At 45.7% G+C, this 14,830-nt stretch overlaps 2 protein-coding genes across 9 annotated transcripts; one reads left to right on the forward strand and one right to left on the reverse strand.

Annotated features, from left to right (window-relative positions):
• Positions 1-5: 5 nt before the first annotated feature.
• Positions 6-3,382, reverse strand: LOC117964482 (neugrin-like). The gene is made up of 4 exons (XM_034908069.2): positions 3,164-3,382; positions 2,356-2,647; positions 1,805-1,915; positions 6-1,319 (listed from the first exon to the last, which is right to left on the reverse strand). The coding sequence occupies exons 2-4, from the start codon at positions 2,589-2,591 to the stop codon at positions 698-700; spliced, it is 969 nt and encodes a 322-aa protein (XP_034763960.2). The 5' UTR covers positions 2,592-2,647; positions 3,164-3,382; the 3' UTR covers positions 6-697.
• Positions 3,383-3,422: 40 nt separating this feature from the next.
• LOC117427553 (nuclear transcription factor Y subunit alpha) lies at positions 3,423-13,001 on the forward strand. Of its 8 annotated transcripts, none has more exons than XM_059003579.1 (11): positions 3,423-3,552; positions 6,188-6,340; positions 6,906-6,989; positions 7,725-7,871; positions 7,973-8,104; positions 8,229-8,346; positions 8,606-8,754; positions 9,474-9,647; positions 10,286-10,513; positions 11,068-11,108; positions 11,428-13,001. In XM_059003579.1, exons 2-10 carry the CDS (start codon positions 6,260-6,262, stop codon positions 11,074-11,076), a joined length of 1,122 nt encoding a protein of 373 aa, XP_058859562.1. In that variant the 5' UTR covers positions 3,423-3,552; positions 6,188-6,259; the 3' UTR covers positions 11,077-11,108; positions 11,428-13,001. The 8 variants fall into 8 exon arrangements, with proteins under 8 accessions (XP_058859562.1, XP_034764140.1, XP_058859566.1 ...); XM_034908249.2 differs by having other exon boundaries at positions 10,286-10,414; XM_059003583.1 differs by having other exon boundaries at positions 6,906-6,986.
• Positions 13,002-14,830: the final 1,829 nt, after the last annotated feature.

Here is a 14,830-nt window from a genome sequence, read left to right on the forward strand (position 1 = left end):
AGTAACACGGAAAATTGGCTTTCAGTTTATTAGACAGCCAGAACATAACTTTGAAAAGAGCGATACGCCTGAGAGCAGCGTGGGCTGCAGATAATCTGACGGGGCTTCGATCTCCACACGATACTGGATCCGATCCCTTGGGAAGCAGCTGTCTGGAGATACAGGTAAAAAGAACTCTTCCTTCAGAGCTGCGGCAGGGTGGAGTATGCAGGGATGACAATCAAAGACTCCCATTGCATAGCAGTTTGATCCACGCCTGGGTTCAGCTGAAGACCGGAGCTTGTTGCACTGTGGCTAATCAAGCTTGTATTAAAATCGTGGAGCTGGGTGAAACTGCTATGCAATAGGAGTCTTCTTCCCATGCCTGAGTATTTAATTGGCCTTAAGGGGTTGCCACTACGCCTTCCAGTCTGTATAAATAATATATTGCAGGTGCCGCTTGCATTGAATGACATCCAGTGAATGTCAAACAGCAAGGTAATGTCCAGCAAGAATAGGGACAGTGGACACAACTGACTAGCAGTGTCCAAGCATCAAGAACTTCAGCTGAGGCACGTCTGTTACAACGTTCATCACAGACCTTCTCAAGTTACAGGTCAAATTTAACGTGCCTCCAATATAAATCTGTCCTGTTACAATTTCATATTTTTTTTTTTTTTTTTTTTTTTTTTTTTTTTTTTGGTGAACTGGTGATAATTCAGATCCTATACAGAAAGTTCCCTTCGCTGTCATAAAACTCATTCCCCTTCCGAACCACTTCCACGGCGCTTTGTGGTGTGCTTTCAGCCAGTCTTTCCAGCTCCTGGTCAGTCAGGACCTCTCCACTCCACCCCTCCTCCTCCTCCTCCCCCTCAGTGGAACAGCCCTGCCTCTCCTCGGAATGCTCGGGCTTGGGGATTTCCCTGGAATGCAGGGCTGGGGAGTCCCCGGAATCTTCAGCCTTCTGAAGGGCAGCACTGCTGGGCATGGTGAAGTTAGCAGCCAAGGGCAACAGGCCCCCTCCTCTCACTGCAGAATCCTGTCGAACGGTGAGGCTAACACCGCTCGCCTGGCTGCTTGTGTTTTTCATGCCTCTTGGCGCCGGCAGCATGGCATTTTGCCCGCTGGACAGCTCCGGTAGCTTTGAGTCTCCCTGCACTCCGCTTGGCACAGGCTTCAGCCCTATTTTGGACAGGACCCTGGCATCCTGCTTCCTCTTTCTCTCTAAGGGGGGTGTGAAATTACTCTGAAGGACCCTTCTGATGATGTCAGGACTCACGTCAAACCCTTCAGCCAGCCGAGGTACTGTCCACTCCTCGGGGGACTCCTGTCTCAGGTACCTGGGGACAGGGGACAGAGTGAAGCTGAGGTCACAGGTCACTTCCCATATTAGCACAAAGGCATCATTCATACACGTGCTTCGATTGGTCCTATTAAATAAACACAGTTGAAATAAATACTTGAGACTCGAACGCTCCTGTATCATGCTGTATTGTTTTCTTGAACAGAAGCACATAAAAGGTATTTAAAATAATCCTTTTTACATTACTTTTAGGTTAAATGTGTTTTTTTGCTGCATCACCAACCCTTTTTTTTTATTTATACCCTTTTTCTGAACAAAGCACAGCGGGTAGGATTCCTAAAGGCAAAGTCCCGCTTTTCTTACTCCACAGAGATTTGGAGCTTGTCAGAACTCGCTGTCCTGGGGAGCGCAGCTGCGTACAGCCTGGGTTTGCCTGAAGCTTGTTTTTACAGCAGCTCCCTGGTTCAGAATGTTCCTCGCATCTCACCCACCTTTCCTGGTTACCTGACTCTTCAGCCCTACCTGATCTGCTCCATGGCTTCCCAGGTCAGCCTCCTTTCTGGTGGACCCGGGGGCTGGAATTCTTTCCTGATTCTCTGGAGCCGCATCGCTCTTTGCCTTCTCTTGTGAGCGCTGGGGGAGGAACAGAAAGGAGCTCAGCTTTGACAGCTTTCCCTTGGTTCAGAATGAAGGGCTTGTGTATCTGCCATGCTGAGACTGCCAGGGTGTATGAAGGACATCACTGGAGGAACATAGATCCCACAGAAATGTTCTCCAGCAGGCAATCGGACCACTTTTCATTGAAAGTACAAATGCACCTGCCTGTTCGATACACTCCTGAGTTTCACAGACCCAGACTGGCACCAAGATTAGTGCTAACTGGGGTCTGTGAAACCAACCGCTGTTGCATTGTTTTCTTTGGGACTATTAAAAACATTTCTTTACCCACAATGCTGTTGGTCTACCACATCTTAACCAATCTGCTATAATAAAACCAGTCTCCCGTTTCAGAGCCGCTGAGCCGTGCCCTGCATCTCAGTCCCCTCATCCCTCTGTACCAGGACCTGCATCACCTGATCACTTCCTCCAGTCCCTCTTCTGCTTCCTCCAGTTCTGGCTGGAGTGATCCATTCCTCCGGTCCGCTCCTGGTCTCTCCCGGGCCGGACCAGCTCTGGAATTCCACTCGTTCCGGGCGGAGAGGCAGCGAAACACAATTGAACGGGGCAGAACCTGGGCCAGCTGCTTCAATGGGCCTGGTTCTGATGGGATTCGGAATGATAACAGCAAAGGGCAAACCCGATGAAACATGATGCTGTTACTAACAGAGGACTCCAGCAGGCTGGGAAGAGCTCGCTCGCTACCTCCTGATGAGAGGAAACAAAACATTTCAACCACAGTCACGTGAATAATATCAAGCAGCAAGGAGACTGAACTGAGTTATTCTGACACGCAATACAGGGATGGAAATAAGACTCCTACTGCCTAGCATTGTCACCCTTTCCAGGTTTCAATTACAGCTTGTTTAGCCACAGTCTACAGGCAACAAGCTCAGGTATGTCTTATTATAAACTCACAGTAAAAACCAGGAATGGATTACAATGCTATGCAACGGGAGTCTAATCTCAGTCGCTGCAATAATGTACTCTATATAATTCTTAACAAGGGGGCGCTAGTCTCTCACAATGTTGTCCCAATGCATCAGTATTAAATTGCAGTTTGGAAAGTGCACAACACTGTTAGAACCATCTTGTTTTACATATAAACAAATGCATTTTTCCAGCCATATGAAAACAAAGCACTGAATGCCAGTATCGGTTTAGTTTCGCATACAGACTGGACAGTATCCATAAGGCTGCAAACACATTATAAACGTCACTTACCGGTGCTGCTAGAAATGAACACGACAAGCCAACACTACTGAATAATCATCCCAAGACGGTCGGCGCAGATTCGTGCAAGTCAGCGTGCCACTCTACGGCGCTTCGCAACACGCATGTCCAGGTGACTGTGTGGGGGTCGATTGATAGCGTCTTGGGTTGACACACCGATCCGAGTTTCGCCCTGTGCGGAGTCGGCTGCTTTTCCTGGCCCCGGTGAGTTGGGCGGGGCGGAGGCGCGCATGCGCAGGGGGGGCGGGGAGGCAGCCTCGTCCTATTTGTTGCCAGCACTCGCCCTGCGCCATTTTGTCGGCACGGCGTGAGCGCGGTGATTGGGTTTGGGAGATCGGTACTGGAGCCAATCAGAGGGGAACCGGGGCGGCAGAGACACGGTGAGAGAGAAGCGCGGCTTGCAGGGGAAGGGAGCCGGCAGCCGGGGATTGGTGTGTCACTGACCAACCAAATTACTAACACCACGAAATACAAGAATTAAAACCACACAGCGCCAGACAGACGACGATTGTAAATGAGCGAGAGAGGGGACCCCAAAGACAGGCGCCCAAACTCGGGGCACAAAAACAAACCCGGCCGGGTGACGGGAGGGAGAAGGGCCAGGGTTCAGTCCCGAACAGAAAGGAGCGAAAAAACAAAACAAAAGCAATCCTCGTTGTACTGATTCGGTTGAAATCGCAGACGGGAGGGGGACACAAGACAAGTGTGCTTCTAAATTGTGAAGTAGTGTGGGGGTGTGCTGGAGGTCGGCTGCCTCCATTGTGGTGTAGCATTTGGTAGGAATTAAGACACTGAGATTGTAACAAAGAAGTGCAGTCGTGAGGCATGTTGTACCAGAACACGCTGGCTCTGAATTACTGCTTGAGTGAGGGAAAAAGCATTTGATTCCGTGTTAAAAACCTACTGAAAATGCATCGACTCTGAAACAAACGGCGAAGATGTGTCGTTAGCATCTCTTTCCTAATCTAAAATGCAGCATCGGGTACCAGGAGATGGTTAAATATCTGCAGATGCGTGTTTATTACTGTGCTGAGGAATTTTAGGGTGTCGGTCCTTGCGGAATGCGATTTAAAAAGATTACCAGAAACACGCTGTAATCAGTTTGAATTGCTCGGATTACTTTAGTTCATGACGATGGTGTGTTTTTTCTCTTTCTAGAAAATGCCTGTCTGTGTCTAACAGTGATTCCAATATCGTGCACATTAGTTTCACACATCAGTTAATGTGCTTGTAAAAAAAAAAAAAAAAAAAAAAAGCACAGGTAACTCGTTGTTGCAGAACACACTTTTTATTGCAAAAGTGAACCTAACTACTAATACATTGAGGCAAATTGTTGCTAGGAAAATGACTTTGAGACTCCAGGTCTGTGTAATGTTTTGCATATGTTACGCATAACATTACCAGATATACTCCTATTGTTTTTGTAAGAGATCGAATCTAAGTTGCAATTTGCTCAATGGCAACGGTTTTTTTTTTTTTTTAAAAAACATGCTGCTTGCTTGTATTTTGTTAGCATTATAGAAACCGCACACGGTTTTATTTGGAATCGCGTATTGATGCACGAGTGTAAACGCGTGTGCACCAGGATGGTGAACTCGAAAAAACAGAAGTACTAATGCAAACTGGGGCTGTTCATTTCAGCAAATACATTTTCTAGACATCTCTTATAATTCACGGGCTGACTGAACTAGCATAATGCAATTTGAAAAATGAGGCGCATGTTCAGTGCACACACAATAAGACGTACCCCACGAATCCACGGTGCTACTGAAAATAGAAACGCAGACCGACCTTTGAATTTAATGTATATATTATCAGCGTTTACTGAGAAGCTGTGGTGTTGACAATTGAAATGCCATTGTCAGGTCGTCCAACAAATGTGCACGCAGTATTATAAAAAAAACAACACTTCATCGCAGGTTTAATATTTTAACATGTTTATTTCTCTTAAATGTGAGTGTTTTTTTTCTGTGCAGTTCTATGTTCAATCGTAGCTGAAATAAGAAAGCTTTTTTATTTTTATTTTTTCGCGCGGTGTATTGTCTCCCTTTTTTCTTTGTAGGGACAAAATGGCGCCCGTTTGCATTTGCATTGAGAGTGGACCGCCTTTTTGTTTTTGAACTTGAAGAGATAAAAGGGGGGGGGGTACAAAACAAAATACTTTTAGTGTTTTTTTTTGCTTCTAGTGTCAAACAGCACACGTAGGCAGCTCGTTTAATCCGGGGACGACGTTGCGAAATGTTTGGAGACGCAGTGTTTTGTTTCCGCGCTTTATTTATCTTCAGTTATCGTAGTTAAGTGTTGACGTCTCTGTGCGTAACTAATCTGACACGGTGTGACATTTTTTCCTAAAATAAGGTCAACGTTAGGTTTCTGAGAAGCTTGTAAAATACCAGACTTGATTAATATTGACACAAAGGAATTTCATGTTGCGTCTATCCACAGCGCCCCTACTGGCTACTCCGTGTACTGCAGAACAGATTTACAGTACTGTGTAATTTAAACAGTAATACCCCTCCCCCTCCACACACACAAGCAATACAAACTGGGTTTCAACATGCATATTATATCCTGCCTTGTTATATATACGATGCTTGCCTAGGCTTCCCTGTATAGCACAGACCTGCATGGAGAAGCTGAGTTCTAGAACCTGTATGACATCACACAGGACTCCAGCGTCTCATTCACCAGAGCGAGTGCTGAATTCTTGTGGAATGTGCTTCCTCATGACATCATCACACGTCTGTACTCCTGTCTGAAGCTGTGAACTTGAACTCAAAATCAAAAACATGTCTGTTATAACATTCCCCCGGAACTGCAAACGCTCAGTACGACTCCGGTAAATCTATAACCAGTCCTGACTGAATCATCTGCAGTGTAACTACAATACTGATTTCAGACAAAGCCTCGTGCTGTATTCTCCTCGGTTTCAGCGATGCTGGATTCTAGTAAAGTGACTGAATCTGTGGACCTTTTTTTCTGATTTTAATCTTTTTGTTCTTTTTACTTTTGTAGAATTTTATTTTTGGAAAAGTGAAGAAAATCCAGAGTTAGAAATTCTTCAATTGCCAGTGCACTGAGGCAACCATGGAGCAATATACAACCACCACCAGCAGCACTGGAGAGCAGATCATTGTGCAGACTTCAGCTGGACAGCTTCAGCAGCAGGTACGCTGGGAAAGCACTGGATGGGAAAAGCGTGGGCAAACTGCAGAAATACAATCAGAAACTCGGATACGGTGTCCAGCGATGTACTGTATTTTGAGATACCTTTTTTAATTTTACACATGCATGTTCTTTGCGTATTTGTTGGTAGATTTATTATAAATGCAAATTGGCAACTTTCAACGGACTAGTTTGTAAAACTGCAAATTCTGATTCAGAAACTGCAGTTCATTTCCTGCATTTACAGACTGATCGGTCCTATTAACCAAGCTATTTATTTATTTATTTATTTATTTATTTATTTATTAGCTAGCATAAGTGATACTAACTTTCTTGCAAGGCCCTTATATTTTCGTTGTGTTTGCAAAACGAGTCTAGCGCTCTGGTGTGGTCCTAATGCCCGCTGCACAGGAAGCTAATCCACAGTGCAACGTGGGCATTGCTGCAGCCTCTGCAGCCGGGTGGCATCGCCACTGTGCTGCTCACTGTCTCTCCCGCGGAGTGCTTGTGTGGGGACGCGTCCGGCAGCGCTCCGCTCCGTGGTAACGTCATGCGTTGTCGTTGACAGCAGGGAGGGGTGACGGCCGTGCAGCTCCAGAGTGAGGCTCAGGGGGCGTCGGCCTCAGGCCAGCAGGTGCAGACACTCCAGGTAGCGGTGTGACCCCCGACCTGTCTCATTATGCACATGTCTCTGCTGCATGACAAAACTCATCCTACCGCTTTAAAAAAATAATTGAACTCCTGGGAAGCCTCTTTTTTTTGAAGTTGATTGTGTTTCTTGAGCATTTGTCTGATGTAGCCACTGTGTTGTGCCATTGAGGCTGTCTGTTAGGTGCTCACCATCAGTTATGTGTTGTAATGTCTTTTTGTAATAACATGCTGGTGTTTTTCGATCGAGGCTACCCAATCGAAATCCAAGCCCTGCACTTACTGAATCGGAGCAGCCTCCCATCAGTATTCTTTACAGTATTTATTTAAATAAAAAAACGTTGTGCTAGTTGTGGGTTGTAATTTACACACAAATATATGTCAGATTCTTACGGTGGTGCAGGAAAGCCATACATTGATCTGGGAGTCAAATGCCTGCTTTGTTAGAAGTTAAAACTGCAAAGATCATCTTCATCTCGGACAGGCTTTGGTGCTCATTCCTCACTGTTGGTGGGATCAGCTTGTTGTAAGTCATGGCTTCATCAAATGCAAGTCAGTCCTGTTTGCATGCAGCATGTTTTACCTATCCATGCAATTAAACAGCAGTTATCAGGAAAATATACTGTATGTGCATTTTCACAAGACTCGCGCTTCACATCACCGGTATGCGTTTAAGGGAACTGCGGTTCAATAGTCCCGGTGCTAATTCGAGCTGTCTGCTTATTCTTCATGGATGCAGGTCCAGGGTCAGCCCCTGATGGTCCAAGTCAGTGGAGGTCAGCTGATCACATCCTCGGGCCAGCCAATCATGGTGCAGGCGGTCCAAGGAGGTCAGGGGCAGACCATCATGCAAGTGCCTGTGTCCGGCGCGCAGGGTCTTCAGCAGGTACGGTACATTGCTCTTCTCTGTGGTGCTCTCATGCTTGTGGGTTAGGGGTCTTGTAAAGTAGCGGCATGATTTTTTTTTTCTTCTTCTCACCTCTGCAGATTCAGCTGGTGCAGCCTGGGCAGATCCAAATCCAGGGTGGACAGACGCTCCAAGTCCAGGGGCAGCCGGGTCAGACCCAGCAAATCATTATCCAGCAGCCGCAGACCGCAGTCACGGCTGGGCAGCCCCAGGTGAGGGTCACAGCTGTTTTAAAGTGGCTCGTTGAGTTTGTGGAGCTACTCCAGTGTTCATGAAAGGTTCGGGTTGATTAGCGCTGGTGTTAACGTGGTGTTTCTCTCCTGGTCTCCCTTCCAGGGCCAGCAGATAACAGTGCAGGGCCAGCAGGTGGCGCAGACTGCTGAGGGGCAGACCATCGTCTACCAGCCCGTCAATGCTGACGGCACAATACTGCAGCAAGGAGGCTTTGGAGGAGGTGCAGCATCTGTTCATCACTTTGTACCTGGGCACAGAACTGGCCGTTCCTATGTGGACTTAAGTAGCTTGCAAATAAATGATAGGATTTTATTTTTTTAAATTATTATTATTATTATATGTGTGAATGCATGATGTGTGTGTGCGTGGTTGTGTGTGCGTGATGTGAGCGTGTGTGTGTGTGTGTGCGTGTGTGTGAATGCATGATGTGTGCGTGATGCGAGCGTGCGCTGGTGCTGATGCTGCTCTTCCTGTTTCAGGCATGATCACCATCCCAGCTGCCAGCCTTGCTGGTGCCCAGATTGTCCAGACCGGCGGCAACACCAACACCTCAAACAGCGGGCAAGGCACAGTCACCGTCACGCTGCCCGTGTCCGGCAACGTGGTCAACGCCGGCGGAATGGTCATGGTGAGCTTTCACTGCCCACGGGGGGAGGCAGGGCACTGGGGTTACTGAAGCCAGTTTTACTTTAGTTTCCCCTCCACCCCATCACACCACACCTAGAATCCCTCAGCTTGATTTCATAGACATTTCATTTGCTGGTGATCACCTCCTGCTTTTATCTGTGTGTGTTCGTGATTATTATTTTTTTTATATATATATGGTATTTTGTGTTAATTGCTGGACTGCTTGCTCTCTCCCTGTATTGTGTGTGTAGGATGGGCTCTGAATCCCAGCAGCAGCTTGTTTCTCAGTGCTCCGGATAGGGGTTGTGTGTTCGCTACCAAAAAAGAAAAATCCATGACGTAAAGTTATCCCATTTATGATTCGTCTGTCGGACGTTTCACTACAAGTCCGGCCCACGTCGCGCCCTCTGTGTTGCAGGAGGTGGACGGTTTGATCCAAATATTCCTGAACAACACCTGACCGTGTCGCGTTTCCGAGTTGAGCACTGTGCTAAAGAGCTGTAGGGGTTGAGCTCAGTGTTTAGAACAAGGGGGCATCTTTACAATGCCTTAAGGGTATTGAAGCTTGACGTGACCAATTGTGCTGTTCGACCGCTGGCAAGATTCTGGGAGTTACAACGAACGAACGAGCGAACCCAGCAAGCCCTGTGTTTACTGAAGCCTCTTCATCTCATGATCCAGATTTCGTAACCACGCCTTCCCTCTCTGTCTCTGTGTTAGATGATGCCTGGAGGGGGCACTGTGCCCACCATGCAGAGAATCCCGCTGCCAGGGGCGGAGCTGCTGGAGGAGGAGCCTCTCTATGTCAACGCCAAGCAGTACCACCGCATCTTGAAGAGGAGACAGGCCCGCGCCAAGCTGGAGGCAGAGGGCAAGATCCCCAAGGAGAGGAGGGTGAGCACCCCCCTCACCCCCCTGCCCCCCAGAACAACAGGAAACAGAGTGACGCAGACAAACGCTTGGGCGAGGGCCGTCGCCTTCAGTGTGTACTGGGGATGGCCCCAGCCGAGGCGAGAGTATGCTTGACTTGCTTTCTGAGTCCAGGAGGAGGCACTAGCTGAAACGCCTGTCTACATGACTTGGTTTGGACTATTGAATTCAGAGCCGCCCTCAGTCGGAGTAGGGCGGGGGGGAGCGGTCTATTTAGTTTTCTAGAAGAGTTTTCTAGGGGAGATTGGGAAACAGCATTGCATTCCCACAATTACAGCAGCTTTCAATCGCAAACTGTAGTTAGTGTCAGGCCAGTGGGTGGCACTGTTTGCCAAGTTAAAAATCCCTCGCATTAGAAGAGAAGACTTTTAAGTATCTGTGGGTGAGCAAAGGGTGCTTGTTTGTTTTTTGATCAATAGAGGATATCTTTTTTTTTTTTTTTAAACTGATATGAAGCTTTTTGCACACATATAGATTTATTTTTTCCCTGTTTTAAGTTATACTAGAATATATTTTAACTTGCATTGTACTTGATATCTGGGGGGACAGAGCACTCTCTTATATTGGATTTCACTAGTTTGATGTCGCTGTGTTTCTTTCAGAAATACCTGCACGAGTCCCGTCATCGCCACGCCATGCAGAGGAAGCGAGGGGACGGGGGGCGCTTCTTCTCCCCCAAGGAGAAGGAGGAGATGGCGGCTGCAGCGGCGGCGGCAGCAGCAGCGATGCATGTGAGAGCAGAGATGCGCTTTAGGGAAGAGCCAGTGCAGCTCAATGCAGGGTCACAATCCGGATCCACAGAGCAGCGGAACACTGAAACCTTCCTTTTAGTATGTTAACCCTTGAAAAGGAAGAGTAAATAATACAGATTTCCTCGGGGGGGGGGGGGGGGGGGGTTGTGTTATAGGATCTGGGGGAGGGCAACAGCTTGGTGAAACACTCACTGTTCCCAAAGGAAACAAACCCTTAAGGAAGAATGGTTCCAGACCACTGATCTGTTAAACCTGATCAATTCCTTTAAAGACCGTGGGATCTGTTTTAAGGTTACAGTATCCAGTGTCGTTTTATGTATGTCTTTTACGAGGTAGCACAACGATGTTTTTTTTTATATGCAGTTCGGACAATCCTCTGTAATTCGGCATGCTTGTGGTCCGATGCTATAGAGTTGGGGAGGGGGGCGCTACTTCACATAGCACTGAATTGATTCCTCATGCAAAGGTTCTGCTGCGTGCTCCCTGCATGTTTTTTTTTTTATTTGCAGTTCTGTTGTGTTCACATCTGCAGCTTGTTTGCCTTCATGTTTTTTTTTCTTGTCTTGCATTTGTTTTTTTGACTTTGTGCACGCAAACCAATCTTCTGTCCTAACGCTGTGTTCATTTAACAGATGCATTAGAATTCTGGGTAGGATAGGAGAGATTTTTAAAGGTACAGTATTTGATTTTTTCGCTTTGAAAGAACATTTGGTGGACTAGCTCTAAGATGAAGCCACAGGAGGGGGTAGTTGGATGGGATGGGATGGGGGTGGCTGATTGGTTCTTTCTGTTGCCTTGTCTATATCCAACACTCCTAGCTTTAATATCAATGTTCATTCCATTTGCTTCGAGTTTTTGTTATTCCTTTGTACCAAAATGCTTTGTGTTGTCTCGCAAAACATTGCCTTGGGGCTCGTATCAAGAGTGGATCTTTTCATTGTTGATGGGCGTATTGAATTGTGGCTTGTCCTCTTCTCTTCTTTCCTGTGCAGGAGCAGTCTCAGCCAGGTGATGAGGCGGTGGCTCAGATGATCCGGGTGTCCTAAGCCCTGCCCCCAAATGTGCATCTCTTAACAAAAGGCTGTGCCAGCCGGGTTCCACACAGCCCTTCCAAACAAACAAAACGTTGTACAGCACTGTCGATATCCAGACCTCGTGTTAACTGCTCTGGGAACGCTGCAGTCTTTTTCCATAGCGTCGATGGCAATTAATCGCCCACCCTAAGCCATTCTCCGTCCCTACCCTCCCAACATGCATGAAAACGTTTAGAGTATTCTTCACCGTGGCCTCGTCGGGCAATAAATTAATCTTGACCGGTGCTATTTTGTAATCCTCCTCAGCTGAGACGACAGGTTGGGTTGGGGAAGGTGTATCTGTGCTTCCCGAAGCAGTTAACAAACTCGTGGTGTAGCTCAAAAATTAGAGAGCAAGACTTTGATCACACTTAGTGGCTGCCGTTTTATAAGGGTGGGGGGGTGGCAGGGGGGGTGACAAATAAAATGCAATTCTGCATCCTTTTTATGTTAGTGTTAGATATGATGTACAGTAAGGGTAGTTTTCTATGGCCGGTATACACTTTCAGTCTTCACGCTGCCCTGCCCCAAACAGCAGTGTAGAAGCTAACATTCAACACCTGGAAAGTAAATGCAATGAAAACTGTGGCTTTGCTATTGAATGTGGGTCTGGCCAGACAGATTCACATGTAAGACTGAGAAGTATATATCTGTGCAGTTTCAGTGATGTGGACTCCTTGATGGTTTTATAGTTACGCCTTTTGCTTTTGTCTGGCTTTGATCTCGGAGGGGGGTGGGGGGGATGCAGTTTTAGTCATAATAGATTACTATAGGAGGGGGGGGGGCTGTATTAAAAAGCTTGTGATGTAAACTGACACAGATCCATATAAGAGTAACGCTGCATCGGTGCTGTGCAGAAGGGTGAAGCATGGTGGTGAAAATGTAGCTGGTGGTTCAGATAGGACCCTGGCTAAATGACTGTTGGTTTCATGAAGCTGTATAAAGGGAGATTTTAAGAAATCATTCCAGAGTGGCTCACTACCGTGATCCTTGTTGCGTCTGTACAGCACCAATGCCACTGAAGACAGATCAAAAGTGTCACCCAGTCGTTGGCATACACTGCACTTGTATACCAGTTTTGTTTTCCCAGTAATAAGCGTTTTTGAATATGTTTTAATGGTCGACCCCCACAAGCCCCTGTGTATGCAATACATACATTTATATACATATGTTAAAGTAATAATGATGATGTGAACAGTGTTTAACTTAGTGGTCTGGATTCTGAATTTGAAATACTTCAAGGGCTCTTGCATGTAGTCAGATGTTGTTGTTTTTTGTTTTGAAATAGAAGGTACTGTAGGTACTGTCAGCTGTTTTTTTTGTGTGTGAAAAAAAAACCAGAAGCTCTTTGTATATACAACCAAACATTTATAATTTGTTTAGTTTCCTTCTGTTTTTTAATTTGTATGTTCAAGCATGAACTGTCTGAGAAAGTAAGCTGTATAGGACAAGTACTGTGTACACCATTCAGCTAATAAAATATTGGACTTTTATTTTACAAAGTTGTGTTTTTATTCTTCCATTGGAGCAGCGAGCACAGTATGGCGTCTTTCCTTAAAGTTTGCACGAACGAGTCCACAGTGATTCATGGAGGCGACAGGAGATTGAAGCACAGATCCTACACACTTCCCAGGAAGGTAATCTCTCCTTGGCATTTGCAGGTGTTTTATGTCTTGCTTGCTTGCAGATCACCTGGGGAAATTAGATCTGCTCCAGATTGCAATTTCCAAATGTCATATCGAGGCAGGCTCTGTGAAGGGCTCTAATGATCCAGCACATAACAGCTTGAATGCAGAAAGAACCTGCCGCCCCTATTGATTAAAACTCTTGACTCCCTTGTGCAGTGTGCGCCATTATTGTGCAAGAAACTGATGTGTATGCTTCATGATAAAATAGGGGCCAGTGTTGCTTTTTAAAACAAAATTTCAATGACATCAGGCAGGTCATCATGTTTCTGATGGGCTTTCAATAACTAAATCCTCTAAATCTGACCTAGGTCATGTTTTTACTGTCCTGTAGTGAACTTGTAAAGTTAGGGTTCTGTGATGGATGAAGGAGGCTTCCGTCCTTGCAGGTTAAAAACAGCATTAATAAAACAGGAGCTGGGAAGAGGCTCTGCTGACGTCTGCATTGTGAATCAGTAACTAGTTTGCTTACGCAGATCGTGGATCTCCAACATCACAAAAATCTCTGGGAAGACTGAAACCCTGGGAACAGAATTCTAAATAAATGTGTTTTTTTTTTTTTTTTTTTTTTTGTATAGTCAGAATATTCTATAGCTGTCCAAGCGACCGTCTCTTTGCATGGGTTGAATATCCCTCACTGCCAAACAGATACGATTATTAAGATTATAGTCCTTAAGGAAGGAAAATATATTTAAAGGTTTTTAATATTCTTGAATGTTCATGTATTGTTATTTTTGCATTTGTAAAACTACTAACTACTTTAAAAAGCATGTCAAAAGAAATATTAGAATATGATTTCTGTATTGTACAATGTAATTAAAATATATTGGCATATATTTTAATTACAGGGCAGCAGTGTGGAGTAGTGGTTAGGGCTCTGGACTCTTGACCGGAGGGTTGTGGGTTCAATCCCAGGTGGAGGACACTGCTGCTGTACCCTTGAGCAAGGTACTCTACCTAGATTGCTCCAGTAAAAACCCAACTGTATAAATGGGTAATTGTATGTAAAAATAATGTGATATCTTGTAACAATTGTAAGTCGCCCTGGATAAGGGCGTCAGCTAAGAAATAAAAAAAAAATATAATATATTCTATAATCCATTTTGTAATCTTCAATATATTAACATATATTAATATATTACTGTACATGATATTTCTCAATATATTAAACATATTTTTTCGTTCCGTAAGGGAGGACGGGTTAAATTGGTCAGATACCCGAATTTATGGTTTCTCTGAATGACAATTTGGCGGCGTTGAACGCATTGCAATTCACCAAACATCCTCACCTGGTTTCTGTGTGTATGTATTGCTTCAGATTGGTTTGTATTTGTAAATAAAATGATACAGATAACAATCTAATAACCTAGCCTGTAATTGCGTTACGTTACAAATGAATGCCTTTCGCAATCTGTGGGAATTAACGAGTCTGCAAGTGAATTATTTTGCTAGGGATCTGTGCAATCTAACCCCACAGCATTGCAGATGCAAGGTTTCGCTGACGTCACTGTGCGTGTGACGTAGCCCCCCGGTCCCATGCTAATGCAGTGGACGCCATTGTGGCTCCCCTGTGGACGCAGCTCTTCACTGTCAGCGATACTGCACCAGGAGCCAACATGGCGAAGCGTGGACGCGGT

The sequence above is a fragment of the Acipenser ruthenus genome, chromosome 29 (genome assembly GCF_902713425.1).
Source record: "Acipenser ruthenus chromosome 29, fAciRut3.2 maternal haplotype, whole genome shotgun sequence".
NCBI lineage: Eukaryota > Metazoa > Chordata > Actinopteri > Acipenseriformes > Acipenseridae > Acipenser > Acipenser ruthenus.

Coding starts and splice junctions, on each gene's coding strand:
- LOC117427553 (XM_059003579.1), top strand. CDS start 6,260: ATGGAGCAATATACAACCACCACCAGCAGCACTGGAGAGCAGATCATT. Junction 7,872..7,972: donor GCGCGCAGGGTCTTCAGCAG/GTACGGTACATT, acceptor TCACCTCTGCAG/ATTCAGCTGGTGCAGCCTGG. Junction 8,347..8,605: donor GCAAGGAGGCTTTGGAGGAG/GTGCAGCATCTG, acceptor TTCCTGTTTCAG/GCATGATCACCATCCCAGCT.
- LOC117964482 (XM_034908069.2), bottom strand. CDS start 2,591: ATGTTTCATCGGGTTTGCCCTTTGCTGTTATCATTCCGAATCCCATCA. Junction 1,916..2,355: donor GGACTGGAGGAAGTGATCAG/GTGATGCAGGTC, acceptor TTCCTCCCCCAG/CGCTCACAAGAGAAGGCAAA. Junction 1,320..1,804: donor GAAGCCATGGAGCAGATCAG/GTAGGGCTGAAG, acceptor CCCTGTCCCCAG/GTACCTGAGACAGGAGTCCC.